This window comes from Scatophagus argus, chromosome 14, assembly GCF_020382885.2.
Source record: "Scatophagus argus isolate fScaArg1 chromosome 14, fScaArg1.pri, whole genome shotgun sequence".
Lineage (NCBI taxonomy): Eukaryota > Metazoa > Chordata > Actinopteri > Scatophagidae > Scatophagus > Scatophagus argus.
In genome coordinates, this window is record NC_058506.1 from 3,501,256 (window position 1) to 3,520,240 (window position 18,985).

An 18,985-nucleotide genomic window follows, 5' to 3' on the forward strand; every position below is an offset into this window, starting at 1 on the left:
ACCATATGACCTCCAGGTCACGCTGGATCAAAGGTCACTTTAGGGCCAACGGTTAGAACGGTGAGCGTACGTCAACTGTGCACATAAGCTCACACAAGGAACCTCATTATATTTTCAGTGTATCTTTGAGTTTAATGACCTACAGTGACACAGTAGATTATGTAAAAGAGGAGTAAACAGCAGCCTAAGAGAGCAGGAGACGAGGTCTGGCTGCCCTCTCCTCTTTGCTACATTATTGTAAGGTTGAAGGGTGAATGTGGCCCCAGGGACACTAGACAGTAGATGGTGATGGGCTTACTGAGAGTGACATTTAAGATAGAATTGACATCAAGTGTGGCACCACTGTGCCCTGTGGCAAGCTACCACATGGAGACAATGTCAGCATGATCTGACTTAGCCCCAAAATACTGTGGATCCCCCACCCACGCACATACACACATATCTCTTACACATGTCAACTGCATCTCATGTCAAGTGACAGCTAACGAGATCTGCCACCTTCCAGATGTGGATGTGCAGTTCTTGCCTTGGGGCAGATTTAGTTGCCTGAGATTTATATAAAATATACAATAAATGTTCTTCTATTTTGTTTTTTTGTTACATTCTGGGTTTTTTTTAGGACTGGGAGCATTACAGCTAAATCCTCATCCTGAAGTATTCAGCTATATCTAAGCTAGGTGTGCTCAGGATGAGCAGAGAAGTCTTACTGTACAGTGCAGCGTTCAAGAAAATAGATTTCATATCTTATGAGAGCAAAACTGGGGAAAAGATGAATTAGAGTTGTTGGGCAGAGTAGCGCCATCACCCCGGTAAGCTCTCAGTATCAGCAAGCTTCAAAATCCAATTATCTTATACATACATGGCACAATGACCTTTGACTTAACATTCAAATGGTCAATTTCAGTAGAACTCACAGAACCACAGGAGACATGAGAAATTGTTTTTTTCCTTTTGCTTAAAGCTTATCTTGAACTGGGGCTATATTTTATAAGAGACCTGTTTTGTGTCCTACATAAGTCATCAGAACTACAACTCCCAAGGAGAATGGAGATCAGATAGGGAGGTCCGGCATCAAGGACGGGGAAGCCATTTAAAGGTGACATTTCAGTCAGCGCAGCAGATGCTGCCAATCTATCTTTCCTCGGCTCTATCTCCTGCCCTCGTTTCACATCCCTATCTCTTTCTTCTCTCCTCCGCCCCTCTCTGCCTCTTCAGCTCTCTGTCTCTGTCTCTCTCTCTGTCTCTCTTTTGGCTTTCTTTTTGCTTTCCTTCTCTTTCTCATCCCCCCCCCACACACACACGCACGCACATATACACACACACCGCAACCACCTCTTCCTCCTTTCACCATCCCCCGCTCTGTGACGTGCTGACGAGGCAGCAGGGAGGAAGCGGTGTAATAAAAGGAAGCGCTAATGAAAGGTTGAGCGGGGTCATCGTACTCACATACCTTTGTCGGACAAGGGGAGAGAGGTCATTTATTCCAAGGGGACAAACTGTTTCACTTTTTGACTAGGGGGTGTCAAAAGTTCAAAAGGTCGCAATAAAGGACACCAGGTCGTAGCCTCTGGGCTGAGATTCTGTGCGTCCTGGGGTCAGAGGTCAGCACAGGAATGCTGGGTAAATGTGAGGTTGGGAGCAGGGTCAAAGGTGTAGCCTCCACCTCCCGTTTGGATGAACATGTCCGAGTAAATGTGAATTGTACTCCCCTATTCGTGAGACTAGAGGTCACACTGTACCTACAGCAGCAGCAGGTTTGGGCTGGAGGTGTAACTGATTTAATATTATAATTACACACAGTGGAAAGCACATAATGGGAACCAGTGGATCATATTATATTCGGACTGTCAAAAGAAGAATAACAGTATTTAATTAAGCTTTTCGAGAGTAACTGTTGCTGCAGTGGATAAAATTTATGCAACTAATATAATATCCCCTGACAGCCATTCTTTCAAGACTCAAAATGTAGAGTGTTGCATACTGTAACATATTACAAGGCTGAAGTATATTGAATAATTTAAACATACACTTGTATAATATTTACCATTATGGAACATAAAGCTCAAACATTTCAGCTTGCGCACATTTTCCCCTGACTTTACTAACTGCTAACTATCTAACTACTGTATTAACAAGAAAAACATCTAATGACAGAAGACGTGAACTCAGAGCCATTTTGGAATCAGTAGGTGTGACACTGCCATCTACAGGAGAAATGTAAAACAGCCAGGGTTCCAGACAATGATACAGTGAACAATAAGATTTTAATGTGATGATTAAAATCAAAGTAAAAAAAAACTGACTAAACAAGTGGACATGTGTGAAACAAAGGGATAACTGTGGTTAGTTTAATTAGACCGCACAGTAAACTGATTCCCAACTAGCTGTACTTGTACCTCAGGGGTTTCTTCTGAAGTTGCTATTGGCTAATTGGAAAGCTTAAAAAGAAGCTCCACTCATTTTTGTGTGTATATCCACTGCAGCTGTGACACCTGAACACTACTGCTTGCTGCTGCAACAAGCAAGCAAGCAGAGCTCTAAAGATAAGTAGTTGTAGTAGTTACCTGCTTCAAGTATTTCTACATTTATCCATAACTTTCAATGGTCATGCTTAAATGGTTAAATAAATATCCACTACTAAATCACTGATGATGAAAAAGTAGCAACGAAAATATTCAAATGGTTAATAAGTAAGTAATTGATGAGTGCTTGAAATCAAAAGCTGAAAGTTTCAGAAACTGCTCTGTATTGAAATGAAGTATTTACTGTAGCTGACGAGTTACAGTAAATACCTGAACACCTGAAGGTAAAAACGCTGACAGCTTATGACATACAGTGATGTTACTCTGTGAGGCCTGTTTCACATCTGTGCTTCAGACACTGTTTTCATCATTGCTGATCATTACTTTGGAATTACTACTTTGGAATATTGAGAGATTAAATTAAGGCCTACTGAGTCTGTGAAGATTTAACTTAGGTTCCTGACAGCTCCAGTAGAGGGCAGAACACCAGCCCTCAGTACCAGCACTGTTCAAACATGAGTGTGACCAATAATGGCATTTTGATGACAGTTTATGATGTGTGATGTGTGAAAATTCCTTTCACAACAGAAGTGCACTTGCAGCAGTCTGCACATCCATACATTTGTCTCTGATTAACTGACATAAAACTCTTTTGTATGGACAAGAGTAATGTTGAAGACTTGACAAATGTAGCACTTTCAGACGGATACTTGGGACATTTTGGGGTCTGACATATATCAGCCCTCATGATGGCTGGGTCAAGTTAAGTACAACTCATTTTTCTACAAGACTTCCCAGTTCAGAAGTGCCACAAAAGGCTTACAGACATGAAACCAGACCAGGGTGTCCTCACCAGCTCTGTTGTAATACAGTACCCCTGACTGTGGCAGATGTTCTGCAGCAGTGGTCACAATCCAGCAGCAGCAGCAGAAGCTAACATATTAAATATGCAGCCATAACATTTTTAATATGCTGCAGTACTAATAGCTACTCAGAGGATTGTGAATGAAGCTGGCTGAGCTGCAGTGAAAGGTAGCCAAGAGGTTACAGAAACAACCAGTGCCACTGCTGAGATACCTGTGAGCAAAACATTTAACCCCCCAACTGTTCAGTGGCCAGCGGCTCAGTGACTGTGACTGTGGCTGGGCAGGTTCCAGTTTGAATGTGTGAAACTGGTGCATGTGTGAAGTAGGACATTCTAGAAAAAAAAAGTGCATCGCTGAAATGCATTTCTATTACATGCTGTCAGCTCTTAATGCTTGATCTGATATGGTAGAAGCAAGGTTATTTTTTATTATATTTCTATACAGATTTTATAATGAAAATCAGTAAACACAAAGAAGGAAACATAAGTTCCTCTATAGCAGTAGGGCTCTTGAGTAAAGTAAGTAGCATGTTTGTTCCTTATTACCAGAGACACATTGTTCTCATTCTCTGACCCAATTCTCAACAACATGAAAGGTCTTCTTTATCTCTGGATGAGAGACAAAAAGACAGCGGGGCAGGAGAAGGTGTAGACAACTGTACTGAGGAGGAACGGGGGGAGGGGGCTTTCAAGTGGAGATTAACATTGAGCCTGACATCAATAATAACTGTAATAATGTTATTTTCAGAAGCCTGATCAGTGGGACCACTGCCTGGAGAGAAAAAAGACTTAAACTGATGTTTATCCTCAGAATAGATGAAAAGAAGCAACTGGAAAAAGAGATTTGTTTCTAGAGATTTATGGGATTTATCAGAGTGAAACATTCAAGTATTTTCAAGTATCACTGCTCAGAGAACAGGTAAAATACTGCGCAAACACACACTGTTGAAATGTTGCAGTAATACTGTGGGATATATGGTGTAATGGTACTTCTGTCTCATAGAAACTGTATGTTCCAGTTTATTCACTTTTCCATCACAGAAATAATGAAACTCATTCATTCTAACTGTCAAAATAGGTTTGTTTCCTTACTTAGAATCAATAAGATTAAACGTATTCCTGGACTGATTACTAAATGTATTACACAAACCACTGGCTTCAACATGTGTCCAAACACACACAGACGTGAAACACGTTGATAAACAAGCGACCAAAGCCCATTTCAAAGTAAATGCAGTTGCTAGAAATTTAACCTCACCTAGTGATTACTTAATCTCTTCTTAATCAGGTCATTATCATAATCATTTCAGGCACATGCCAAACAAAGCCGGCATGTGTTGTTTATTGTCTTGTTGTCACGGGTGGCCTGGCGCTTTCTGAGGCCAGCGTTGGACCGCGATGGCTCGCTGCATCTATTGGATTACGTGAGGGATTTGATGCAAGGATTAGGCCATTGGGCTGGAGACAGCATGGGGGCTGCGTGAGCTTTTGCATCACAGGGTTGTGTTAGGGTGCATCTGTGTGTGTTTGAGTGGGAGGGCGGTGTGTGTGAAAGTGTGTTTGTGCGTAGCAGAGGCCACGGTGTGCAGCAGCTTGTCTCACTTGGCTCCCTCCAGATCTTTGGCACGGACCTTCAAACATGAACCTGTTCTGCTTCACACTGGTAAGATACAGCATCCTCTGAACTGCTGTACGTTGTCTATCAGGAGCACTTGTGTTAGTCCTTGCAGTTTTGTTTTGTTTTTGTTTGTTTTTTTTTTTTTGTAAACAGAGGAAACTGTGTGTGTACTGTTTGAGAGATTGCTGATGTTACTGTTGGTGACAAGGATCAGAAATGCTCTCTCAGGGGAATGAGGCAAAACTGCAAACAACTTTCACTCTTTGTAAGATTCATTAGGTTCCTTAGATGCAGCTGTGCTTTGCTGTGCTTGCATTCTCTACACTGTGCTGGCTACTTACATCTGTAATATGTAACATTTGCTGCAGTGTTATGGTACACTCTAAAATAAGACTACCCTTACTGAGGAATTTAAATGCTTTATAATTAGCTTGTAAACACCATAAATCATTTGTAAACAGTTATAAATAATTTACAACACAGCATTCATCCATTGATGCAGGCTTACTATTTCTCACTTAGCTACTGCTTACTGCTCATTAATCTTACTAACTTTTAGAACTGACAAAACGAAGGCTTACTGTAATGTGTAAAACAAGGTAAAACAATATTGCCTAAGCTTTAGCGTATGAATCTGCCAATTTGATGTGTTACTTTGCAATGGTGGAGGAAGTACTCAGACCCTTAACTTAAGTAAAAGTACTAATACAGCACTGTGATGATATTCTTTTAAAAGCAAAAATCCTAAGTAAAAAGTACTCAGTGAAGTAAAATGTCCCCTGTGACTGTTATACTGTTACATATGATATCATTAGATTATTATGACCCATGGCTTAATGTAAAAGCAGGATTTTACTGTTGTAGCTGGTTGAGGTGGAGCTCACTTTGATCTACTGTGTATTGGACCACAACTAATGATTATTTGATTTGATTAATCCGCTGATTATGTTTATCATTTGTTTGGTCCAATCAGTACTGCAGAGCTTTATATTATTAAAATGAAATAAGTCAAAGGAAAAAACAATACATTTTCACATTTGAAAAACTATTATTAGATATATTATTATGATAGCTATTAGATGTTAAATGTTTTTTATATAAAAAATGACTGCTGGGTGTCACAGTTTAATTAATAAACTTATTATCTGTATGTAACAGTTAAATCCTTTACAAGGGTAGTCTTATTTTGAACTGGAACCAGTGTAATTAATTATCATATACTAATGCAAGAATCATGTTAACATGTCACTTTGCAATAATTCAACAATTTTCTTTGTCCATTGTTATCACATTCACATTCAGTGCTTACATATTATTAGATCACTTAATATATTCAAGAGATGATAATTTTACATTAATGTAACAAGAACAGAAATGACAAAAGTGAATGCTAAGTGAATGTGATGGAATGAAAATGCTGTCATGTGATCATGCCACCAGTGGCTGCTTTTTGTCACAGTGATAATGACTTTGCTGTTGGAAGTGATTACAGCTGCCACATGGTTGCATATGTTCAATCAGATTATTAGTGACAGTTTGTAGTGGTAGCAGTTAATACCACACTGACTCCTGACTGACTCCTTTCAACCAGTGCCAGATTTCAAGGCTTTACTTTAAATTTAGCAACAACAAAACAGTACAAAATGTCACAGGCTTCACCAGCTCAAAACTGTAATAACATAACAGCATTGGAGGATCTGCTCACCTGAACAAACCATGACAGATTTATGTCAGTGGTTACACAACCTGTCTCGTTAGTTAAGGCTGAAAGATTTGAATAATGTATCTAACCTAATATGGGGAAGGACATATAAGTTGAGATGGCTGCAAAATTCTCAAGAAGTTGTAAATGCAAAACAGGCAGGCTGAAACATATATCAGAAGTTGCCATCTTACACACACACACATCAGGACTGAACATCTTACAGTATCTGTGTCACAGTCTTAAGCTTTAGATGATGGGGCTTATAACCCATCAATCCCATCCTGTCCTGTAAACAAGTAGTGGTGTAGCTGATCCTGCAGAATATGACATGAAGGACAAAGTCACCACAGGAAGAATGGCTTGTCATGAGTTTGTAGGCAGGATTTTCGAAATACTCAAGTCTAAACTCCCCAGCAGAATCCCTCCCACTAACCGAACAACCAGTTAAAATATCAATTCAATTAATACTTCAGTCATAGTCTGCAAATTGTAATGCCCTTATTATGGGCTCAAGTCTTCTGTACAGTAGGAGATATATAACAGTGCTGGAGAAATCATTTTTACTTTTTACTTTACTTTTACTATCTTTCTTTTTCTGCCTATAAACAATCAAAACCTATGATATTTAGGTTAGAATATCAGAATTAGCCTTAAAAATACGTGTCTTATAGAGTATAAACTTCTTACCAAGTCATGAGACCTTAATTTGACAATACACATTAAAAGTTCGAGATTTTATGACTCACTACATTATCATGTTGTCAAAATCTGTGCTATGTTTAACAAAGGACATGGCCAGAACTGAACCTGTGTGTTCATGGCGGACTGCTGATCAGTGCTATCCTTGGACTGGGAAAATTAAGCAAAAAAAGTCTCCTGAAGTGTGATGAATATTGATTGTACATGTTTGAGTGGTACATAAGGAATGATGACATGAGAGTCACCCTTAGTTTAGAAGACGTGTTCATCTCTCCCTGGTGTATGGCTTTTCACTGATTTTGCATTGTGAAATTTCACTGATGATTGATTCTAGAAAAATTCTTCCTCGATGAACTGCAACAACAAAATAAAGTCAAACCTATCCAGTACTGTAGTATTTAAACCATCAGATTGATGACTGTTTTTTTCCTCAGGAAGGCTCCACAGAAAGCATATATGAACCAGCCTGCAGCCAAACACTCAAGTACCAGTGCAGCCCTGCTCTTCTGAGGCGTAAGCTTGAGTGGGGCGGCTCCGATCCATCCATCACCTCAGTCAGTTTATTATCTTTATGTTTTCTGCAGATCTTCAAACAGCCATGATGCACGTAGTAGATATTTTTTTATTCATTAAAACAAACTTGAATGTGAAACCAGAGACTTGCAACACTTCTCAGATCTGTCAGCACAAAAAGTGACACAGGGTGAAAGCCTGCTCTGTACGACCACAGAGTCACAGAGAGAGGTGTAACAGCGCTGATCAGCCATGTGCACTGCCACCATCCACCTCTCTTAGACTGGAATTAGACCTGTTCCCGTACTTTGTGTTGGTAGATCCTGAAGGGCTGATGCAGGTACATGAAAAGCTGTGCAACAACATAATTAACCAGGAAAACAGAGTGCAGGAGTAAAAGAGTACAGCCATGCTAGCGGTTCTATGTACTGAAGCACAGCAATTACTCAGAACTCAAGGCAAAGCGTGATCAAAATGACAAAACAACAACCTGATATTTACCATGATCGGTTAGTTAGCTTTTATGTCATGCACATACACATGTTGAAGGTTTTGAAACATTTGTCAGAAATTAACAAAATGTTTTACATATATTAGACTACACACACATATAGAAAACTTCCAATCCAATATTCCAAGGTCAAATAAACCAGCATGAGATTTTGAACAATAATAGCAGAAAAAGACTATTTGCTTTGTAAAGATATGGTGGAGTAATAGCATCCTGAAGGGACAATGAAGTCACCTTCCCTCTGTGTGTGTGCTGTAATCTGAGCTTCCCTGTTCTTTGTTTTGGAAGCTGCTGCAACCACACGTGCCAGCTAGTGCATGTGAACACACCTGCTGACAGATAGTTGATTGTTGAGTCTAATTCCCAGGTGGTGGAATGAGACGCTTCAAGCGTTGGTATTTGAACGACTTGTGAATGAGACTCAGGAGTCAACTATGTGCCTCCAGAATCATTTACTGCACCATAGTGCTAACACGCATACAAAAGCACACATAGTGTTATTCCTCTTAACTCTATCCTCTACTTATTCTCTCCTTTCTAATTTTGCTTTAAGTAATGTCAGTCTTTGTTTGCAGAAGGACCGACCTCAGAGTACAATAAAAGTAAAAAGTAATAATAGAAGGTATGTGACTTTTTGTTTGAATATTTTGCATATTTTTTAAGTGAGCATACACTGCATTTCTCAGTAATAATTTCACTATATGTTGCAATGTTTTGTTTGTATTTGACTCATTCCAGTCAACATAGAATTAAAATATCTGTCATAATCGTTTGTCATTTTAGGTCATGTGTGCCAACATCACCCTTGGACAATGAAACGCTAGGTGGGTTAAATGATCATACTTACTCTAATGTTTTAGTTTTCAGGTAGTTAGGAATAAAAGTCACTTCAGGCTCACAATACTCATCTGGATCTTCAGTACATGCTGAAGCTTTATGCATACAGTTACAATGTGACAGCTTGTCCCCTGCCTCTCTTCCCCCTTCACCCCGTCTGTTGCAGACAAAGACATTCATCATGCCTGCTGGATGTCATCAGGTGACAAGGAGGACCTATCTCATCAACTCAAAGTCCAGAACAGAGGTAAAGAAATATGTCTACATGAGCAAAACCAAAATGCTTATGTTAGAAAACTCTGGTCTACTGAGGTCAGAGATCAGTAGAACATCAGAGAACTTATCAGAGCAAGGAAACCAGATAGAGAAAGAGATATAAAATGACAAAGGCGAGACTAGCTGGTGTTTTTTAACCTCACATCTAGGATCACAGCTAATGATATCACTGATATGTTTGACTGTATGGTTGTATGAGCATGGTCTGACCTGTGTGGACTGATCCTGCAGAGGTGTGTAAAGCTGCCTCTCAGAGCAACGTGGTGACAAGCGATGACAGAGTGAAGGAGCTGAACACTGGCAGGACACAGACACATCCACCAGTTCAGGTAAAACCACATTATCTAACCGTGTGGCCAGCAGAACCATGCTATGATGAATATTGTCTAATATGCATGTCAAAAGCACCAATCTACAATATCTATAAATAGAAATGATTTATTCTACATTTTACAAAGAAGATTAATATTTGGTATTGGAGCCAGTGCATACAGAACAATACAGCAGATACAACACCATCTTATCATTCACAGGCAGACACAATCACTTCAGTGCCACAAATGATAATTTTGTGTAGAGTATAGTCTTTTGTAATCCCATACCCACATGACTGTGTGTGCCAGACAGGCACAAAGATACCTGGCTGGATGTTAGTGCACATGTTAGTGCACGTGAGGGGAGTGTCAGTGGTTGTTTATCTTTGCTCATGTCCCACGATCTGCTGCTGTAACTGAGGGATGGAATAGATTCTGTTGCACTCAGGTACTGTTATAAATACCATATTAGGCCTTTTGACAGCAAAGAAAAATACATTTTAATCTTTCATTTGAGTAGGATTTGGAATTCACACATTTTAATTTCAGTGTTTCACTGTGGTGACTTTACTCTAGTGAAAGAGCTGAATACTTCCATGACTGAGTAGAAGTGAAAATACTCAAATAAAGTACAAATTCTTCAGAACTGTACTGTGCAGGACAACATGTGAGCATAAGTGCAGGATGTAGGTGATGTATTGAGTTACATTCCACCAATGAATGAACCATTCATTAATGAACCACTGAGATTTTCTTCTAAATGAATACAATAGAAACTTGTATAGTATTAAATACAGGGAATCGAAATAGTTTGATTAAAACAGAAGGGACTATTTTCCCTGTTTCCACTTAAGGTGGTGGTTCAGTAGGAGGTTATTTAGAGAGGAAAAACCACTGTGCACAGGTGTGAAAGCCCATTAACAGTTTTATTATACAAAATCACATGTGATTACCGCCAAATGTGTGTACACTGCACTGAATATAGATCTTGTTTCTTAATTACAGGGCAGTGAAACCACAGCTGACATAGCAGAATCAGTACACACCACAGGAAGACTGAAGAAGTTACAGAGTCTGGTGCAAACAAAGAAGGGACATCAGAGTGGTGCTGCAAAAAGGAGGAGCACATCAGAGAATAATGGTGAGTTACTGTGGGTGAGGGTCTTTACACTGTTGCTGTAGTCAGTCTGTTATTATTAACAATAATTCCTGCTCATCTTCAGATAATCTCACAAATGTATTGAGTAACAACAACCCAGTGCTAACATGCATGGGCCTGGGGACGAGAACAGAGAAGAAACCGTCTAAAAACGCTCCTTCAGCACAGCAGCTGCAACAACAGACCAAAGATGTTCATGAAGATTCAGAAGAGGAAGCTGTTTGGAGCCCACGGCTTGGAAATTATCTGTGGAGCCCATTTGAGTGTCCACAGGCTGGAACTCCCTTTTACCACACCTGTCACCAACCTCGACATGAACTCTGGGTGTGCGGCGGCACCTTGTCGCTGCCCCGGACAACAGAATGGGATCGTTTTGAGAGTTTGATACAGGAACTGGACAGCAAACAGTCTGATCTGTCTCCTCCACAACCACCTCGCTCCATCACAGATCTTCAGTTCTCACAAAACACCGTAAGATATGCACTTACTGCCCTCAGAAAATGGATTGACTAACCAACTAACTCAACCTGTAGTGTTTTACCACAAGATCCAGCATATGTTACATCATGTAAGAATAGCTGCACATTTTGGGAAATCCCCTTAGTGTTTTTATGGAGGAGTTGAATGAAAAGATTAATACCTCTCTCCTATCTGTCTGTCTGTCACACGTGAAATTACATTAGAGAGCTCTAAAATGAACATCTTGTTTGTTTAATCCATACGAACACCTAACTGTAACAGCTACACTTACACAACAACTTACACTAGGGTGCTGCTGAATGGTAACTTACTGCTTCTAGACGAGAAATAGCTCAGCATAAACCTGACTTTTAAAACTGAATTTGTTAAATGCACAGACTAAATAAACAAGATAAAACATGTTAATTCGTGAGCTTAAGAGGTGCCACTATTTAGATTTTCTTCCCCCCCCCTTTGGACAAAAGCTCCGGCTAGCTGTTTCCATTTTTTATGCTAAGCTAAGATATCCTGCTGCTGGTTCTAACCTGACTTGCAGATATGACAGTGGTATTCATATTCTTATTGAACTCTGGTAGCAAATAAAGTTCATTTGCCAAAACTATTCCTTTAAGTGGCTTTCTCTTTAGCTTTATTGAAACATGGTGGGAGCTCCTTCGTCTTGAATATTTGTAACAAGTGACATTCATATGTCACTTGTTACTTGTTAAGCGTTAATTTTTGTGCCAAAATACAGTAGAAACCATCAAGGCTAAGAAGTCTCTCTCACTGCAGTTCATCTGTAACATTCTCCCAGATCTCCAAAGCATTGTTAAACTGCACTTTACAGGGCCTGACTCTGTAATTGCACCTCAGAGCTCTTTAGAGAGCATTTATACTGAACTGTAATTGGAATTTCCAAATAACAATTGTTTTTATTGTTTTTACGGTATCCTGAACCAAATGTTTTAGTGCTTCATTTTCAGCCTGAGTTTGCATAGTTAATGCACCATAAACTGTCATTTAATAATATCATAATCATATGAAAACAAAACACATGGGATGAATTGATATCTGATTAGGGTTTACACATAAAGTTTGGTAACCGGTAAGCAGCAACTTCAGAATTAAACATCAGCAAGCTCCAGGAAAGATAAATGAGAACAAAGAGCCTTATTGGAAAAGGAATGTATTATGATTTACCATGTAGCACGATGGACTTAAATGACAATACATAAGTAAGTGCTGTGCAATTACAAAGCATTGGTTTAAAGTGCAGCTGATCTCAAACAATTAATCAGATCAGAGTATATGACCAGCTCTCTCAGGACTTGAGAGGCTAATGTTATTGAGGGCCAGTGACAAGCAACTTTAGAGCTTCAGAGCTTCAGAACTGATGAAGCTGCTTGGATGAGCAGTGAAACGTCTTCAAGTCAAATCTTCACAAGTCCAGACACCTTGCTTTAACTCTTCGAGTACATTAGTTAGCTCTAAAATTAATATCTTGTTTGTTTAATCCATACAAAAACTTGTGACAACTAAACTTACACAACAACTTACACTAGGGTACTGGAACAGCCAAGAAATAGTCCATCACATGACATGAAACTGAATTGGTTTAATAAACAGATGAGAAACAACATGTTAAGTATTAAGAACAATGGTAATAATAATTGCTTATCCGATCTCATTGTGCATGACAGAAAGGCCTCGGTTCACTAACGGTCGTGTTGGGAAATGAGCCAACAGTCAGTGTCACAAATGTTCTGAGAGCAGTCCTGAATAACCACTAAAATAACCATCGTTAATGACCCTTAAGCCTTATAAATGGCAAATACAAAAATATAAATTAGGAAATTTAGCAGGATAAAAACAGTAGAAAAATAACATCTCCCCATATGATACTGAAATAATATTTTTTTTTTTTTAGAAAAACTTCAGTGCAACATGATCATTCAAGTGCATCTTATAAGACACAATATTTTGAGTCAGTATATAAAAATAAAGCATATCCAAAAACTGTATGGCTGCCAGGGTTTAACCTAATTCAGAACATGAATTGTAAACAGGGAATAAACATCCAGCTGTTTGAGTTGTGGACTCACAGGAACAACATGCACACACAGGCAGACAATATGCCCATCTGTCACCAGATAACAGCCATTTTAATCTCTCTTTTACCCAAACAGTTGACCAGATTTGGGAGATTTGACGCCTTCAGACAACACTCGCCTTTAATGAAACCAGAGGATAATGGAAGCTCTTTGGTAAGAGAACCAACTTCCTCAATCTGCCAGCTGGTCCATCTAGGAATTTGGCTTTCTCAAAGCCCATCTATACCGTGCAAATCCCATTTTTAGACAGAAAATGACCACCATGTCTATTTGACAGTTGAAAGATAGAGCTCTGTTTACAATGTGTTTGGTGTTTAAAGGAAAAGCAGGAGCAGAATGGTGACCTGACCATACTGAGGCTGCAGAGACAGAAGAAAACCTCATTGCACAGTGACAAAAAGCTCCCCAAAGCCACTCCAGAGAAAACGTTGACCGCCATCATCGTATGTCACGCATTCACACAAAGCTTACAATAATACAAGCAGTTAAAGTACTTGGCACTCTACATTTGCTGCTGTTCACACATAATGAAATAGCATCTGTTACCAGCCAGCCACAGCTGTCAGCCCAACACCTGTTCTGCCAGATTGCAAATGATCGATCAAACTATCATTTGACATTTTACAGACTAGTGTTGACATTAGTGCTAAAAGCAGAGTAGGGGCTGACAAGTTCAACACATATGCAGCTGTTCTGCTGTCTTATGTGGTTAACCTAGTTTAAAAAATGCTATTTGACATGGGTTAACACAACAATATGAATATAGAACATTAAATTGATTAAATTGCCAGAGAATCCATCATATTTCAGATAACTATAACTAAATGTATATTCAGTGGTAATAATTACATGCTTAAATGATTCTTAACTAATGCGTGAGTCATGATGATGCAGGATCTATTACGAATTTCCGTTACATGCAGTTAAAACAAATCCATGCATGCATTCACTAAACTGTGCATGTCGCCTGATTTTTTTTTTCTAAGAATAGCTTAAAATCTCAACAAGTTGATCCTGTACGTATGTTACACTGGCATAGATCAGTGTCAGTGAGCTCTCATATTATTAACAGTTCTATCATCTGATGGGGGTCACATTGCAGCTATCATTAATGTAAGTTAATGTAAAAATGTATTTTTGTTATTTATGATAACTCTAATTACTTTTTGACAAGTCAAGGCATGAATTTAATAAATCTTTAACTAAATCTGAAGCAGTCACGATTTGATAATAATATAGTAACGGTTCAGAACATAGGCTTCACATGTTATTTAATGCATGAAATAATGCAGATGTATCATAAATTCCAAGCCACTGAGTTTACATATGTTATATTTATACATGTCACTGTATGACCCATAGGCCTCAGTTCACAAGTTAAATAAATAATTGAATAAATAAGGGCCAAAAATATTGCACTTCAGATGAGAAGAACACTTCCGTTACATGCGTTGGTAAATTTTGTATTTGTCTACACGATTATAAAATCTAATTATTTCCAGGCATTACTAAATTTAGGATTCAATCAAATCTGATCATATTTGTCATAAACTGTATACCAGTGCAGTTTCAGTGCAGCATGCAGAATATTACACTTCAGAAACCGCCACTGGCTGACTGATGTAAATACAGTCCATGGTGTGAAAGTCCCTGTACAGAAACAGGAAGTTAAAAGCTGAGCACAGGTAGTTGGGGATTAAGCTCACCACACAGCTATAAAAAGCAAGGCAACTCTTTCAGGATTAAGTGTTTTGCTTGCCAGAGGAGCTGCGTGTCCCAGCATAAAGTAAGATACTGAGCTGTTCCGTCACATGAGGAATCAAACGCAGCAGCTTAGGGCCCTGACTCAGCTTTCTGGTTGGTTAGCTTTCTCTTTTGTTTGCCTGTGGTGGAAGATAACAAATGACAGAGAACCAAAAGCATAAAAGGCAGTAAAAGAATGTGACTTGGTGTTTTTTACTGTGCAGAGTGGAAAAACACAGAAATATGGAGCGGAGAAAAGAGAAGTTGGTGGTGGCGGACCATTTGTTAAAGGACACAGGAAGTCCCGTAACTCTCTGGAGAGTGTCTGCAGCTTCAACAGTGGACAAAGCTCCTCAAGTAAGCTCCGTCAGGCAGCAGGCCAACTGTATTCCTCACACCACAACCTGATGAATTATGCAATCCTTGCATCTGCACTCATGCATCCTGTTACTTCACTTTAGATGGACTAATTCATAGAGCTACGCTAATCTAAAATCAAAATTGGAATCTTTCACTCACACTTGGACTATCTTACTATTGACTGTTGTGGATGACTCAATGGTGGTAGAATTGAATGAAGTAATTAGCTTGGCACTTATTGAACCCTCTCTTTTGTCTACTGTTCCCTAGGTGGAGTCACCAGTGGGTCAGACTGCTCCAGTAATAGGAACAGTCTGAGGCTGGAGGATGATCTTTTCTACACAAGACAATTCTGTGGCAGAGCCAGAGTCCATACAGACTTTGTGCCAAGTCCATATGACACTGAATCTCTCAAACTAAAGGTAAACCAGTCTGCAAAGAAAATGAAAATGAAATTACCTAACTGTTGGACTGTATAACTATAATTGTACTGGGCTGCTACACGTTTTAGGATAACAATTATTGACCAGTAGCTGTAAGATTTTTTTCTTCTTTCACATATCGATGGCAATGACAGTAGGTAAATGGTAAAAATGGACTGTACTTGTTGGAGTGTTGCTCTTCTTGTCTGACTGACCACTCAAAGCGCTTTACAACACAAGCTAGCATTCATACATAAGCATTAACATTCATACACCGGTGACAAAAGATACCATGCAAGGTGCCATCTGCTTCTCGGGAGTGTTAACCATTCACATGAACAGTCAGACATCAGTTCATTGGCTTGCCCCAGGCCAGGGACTGAGCCACCTACTTTCTGGTTGGTGGACAACTGCTCTAAGTCATGAGCCACAGGTCTACCACTGAAACCACATTCCAACAACCATTTAATAAATTGCCATGGAATGTTGTTCATGACCCCTTGACACTAGAATTGTGAGATTGATATTTTCCTGACAATTATGGCAGCAATGGAGGGACAAAATCCACAGCTTATAAAAAAGGATCCCACCGTTAAGTTTCCCTGGAGTGTATTAAGCTGCAGAAGAAGAATAGTAACAAAAAGCATCGTTTTGAAGCAAAACCTTTGTTAATTAAGTGACTTCAGATAAACTTCTGAATATGTTTTTGTATGACAGGAGGACTGTGGGTTTTGTTCTCCATCCCTTACAGTAGAAGAATGATAGGAGATCTCATGACGGTTAATATAAACTGAAGGAATGATTACAACAAGCAGAACCTGTTTCAATGTTCTGTTGGTTTATAACTGACTTGAAAAACTGTTAAAGTGAGATGACCTGACAACCACTGATGGATAAGCAGAACATTTTGTTCAGGCATTCATGGTTTCCAGCCAATTTATCCAATGTACAGCATTTGACTCTTCCTCTAGCGCCACCATGAGGTTGATATTTTAGTTAAATGTCTCAGCAAGCTGTTGGATGTGTATCAAATTTTCATCTGGCATCCCCCTCAGGTCAAAATTGTAATTTGTCAAAGCTTGTGACTAATTACATGCAAAACTAATGACCTTCCCATTAGCCCTTAGTGCTAAAAAGTTTAGTATGTTCATCAAACATGCTAAATTAAGATGGTGAACATGCTAAACATCAACCTGTCTTGTCCTTGTGAGCATGTTAGCATGCTGATGATAACACTCAAAGTACTACTGTGGCTAAGTACAGTGTATGCTATTGCTACTAGTACAAAGCAGCTACTGGTACTTCTCTGTCTATTAATGTTTGTTTTATAAATGGTCACAGTGAAATACATGCAATAAAACAAAACTTTCATTCAGGTGGGAGATGTGATTGACATTATCGCCAAGCCCCCCATGGGCATATGGACTGGTGTGCTGAACGGCAGAATGGGAAATTTCAAGTTCATTTACGTGGATGTGCTAACAGAGAAGTGTACAGGTACACATGAGGAACCACAAATCCACAGCGTGAGACAGCGATCAACAGTCCAGGAAGTGTTAAAGCGCCTCAGTTTGGAGGTACTCTGTTCTCGTGTGCATTCCAGATTAATATTAACGTAGCAACCATCATCTACCCTACGAGCAGGTGTCCCTTCTGCTCATGAATGCTGCTTTATCCACTTCTTTCACTAGGAGTATTCCTCCTCTCTGCAACAGAACGGTTACCAAACAGTAGATGACTTGATGATGCTGAGGGAGCACCACCTGACAGAGCTGAATGTGACTGATCCAGAGCACAGGCATCGTCTGCTTGCCGCTGTCGACTCCCTGCAGCAACTGCGCTGTGAGTAATGGGAAATGCAGAAAAGGCTATCTAAGGAGAGTGTCATAATGCACATTTTGTGACATGATAAAACCAGAAAAGGATAAGCTGCGATGTTTGGATTCAGTAAGAAAAAAAGGGACAAGTGACATTGCACCTCGAGTAGATAAGAGTGGGAAGGTATCCGGGCCACAGCTTAAGAGGTTAAGGATAACAGGATAACTACAAAGAGCATGTCTGAGAATAGAGCAGGACACACAAGGACAGTGGCTACAGACAGATAGGCAGTAGAGCCTTAAATGCACAGGAATAATAGCTGTAAAGGATTACTTATTGCTCGTCTATTTAAGTCTGTGACAAACCAACCAACCTGTTTTCTCTGCTTCACAGCTGATAGTCAGGTGGACAGTGAGGCCAATCAGGAGGCCAAGACACTCGGTGAGAACATGAAGGCAGATATGAACAATTGCCCAAGAGACTCCGGCTGCCACATGCCATCTGACAGCTCTGACAACAGCACAGAGGACACAGACCTTCACTTAGTCTCTGAATACCCTCTACCAGCTGAGCGGACAGCTTGATGAGAATAAACTATTTGTTATAATGCCTGTTTTATTCCTTATGTTACTGCTGACATGACTTGTGAATCAAAAGCATACATTTAATTTCTTGCAACAGTATAATTTCCAATTATGTAATTAATAAAACACCCACACTGAGCCTTTTCCACCGCTGTTCTCCAACTCCACTACAGGATGTGTTTCTAAATTTTTGTTCATTTGTTTCCTGAAATAAAATATTTTATGAATCTGTCTGTCTGTTTCTTTTGTGCATAATTATATTTTACTGTGTCCAATAACAGACACCCATCCAAAGACATGCAGGTTAGGTTAATTGGTGATTGTGAGTGTAAATGGTTTGCTTGTCTCTCTATGTCAGCCCTGTGGTAAAATGGCCACCTGTCCAGGGTGTATCCTGCCTCAGTGTCAGCTGGGATAGGCTCCAGCCCCAGCAGTCATAGATAATGGATGAATAATAATGGTTAATAAT

At 39.5% G+C, this 18,985-nt stretch overlaps 1 protein-coding gene across 1 annotated transcript; it reads left to right on the forward strand.

Annotated features, from left to right (window-relative positions):
- Window positions 1-4,726: 4,726 nt before the first annotated feature.
- samsn1b (SAM domain, SH3 domain and nuclear localisation signals 1b) lies at window positions 4,727-18,747 on the forward strand. Its single transcript, XM_046411758.1, has 15 exons — window positions 4,727-5,050; window positions 7,844-7,963; window positions 9,009-9,055; window positions 9,217-9,257; window positions 9,437-9,517; window positions 9,778-9,875; window positions 10,866-11,001; window positions 11,084-11,490; window positions 13,665-13,742; window positions 13,910-14,032; window positions 15,557-15,689; window positions 15,963-16,114; window positions 17,491-17,691; window positions 17,806-17,956; window positions 18,326-18,747. Exons 1-15 carry the CDS (start codon window positions 5,027-5,029, stop codon window positions 18,514-18,516), a joined length of 1,983 nt encoding a protein of 660 aa, XP_046267714.1. The 5' UTR covers window positions 4,727-5,026; the 3' UTR covers window positions 18,517-18,747.
- Window positions 18,748-18,985: the final 238 nt, after the last annotated feature.

What these genes read in the sequence shown, in the direction of transcription:
- samsn1b (XM_046411758.1), top strand. Translation starts at nt 5,027, where the DNA reads ATGAACCTGTTCTGCTTCACACTG. An exon ending in ACCTGTTCTGCTTCACACTG is followed by an intron (nt 5,051 to 7,843) that starts GTAAGATACAGC and finishes TTTTTTCCTCAG; the next exon opens with GAAGGCTCCACAGAAAGCAT. An exon ending in TAAAGCGCCTCAGTTTGGAG is followed by an intron (nt 17,692 to 17,805) that starts GTACTCTGTTCT and finishes TTCTTTCACTAG; the next exon opens with GAGTATTCCTCCTCTCTGCA.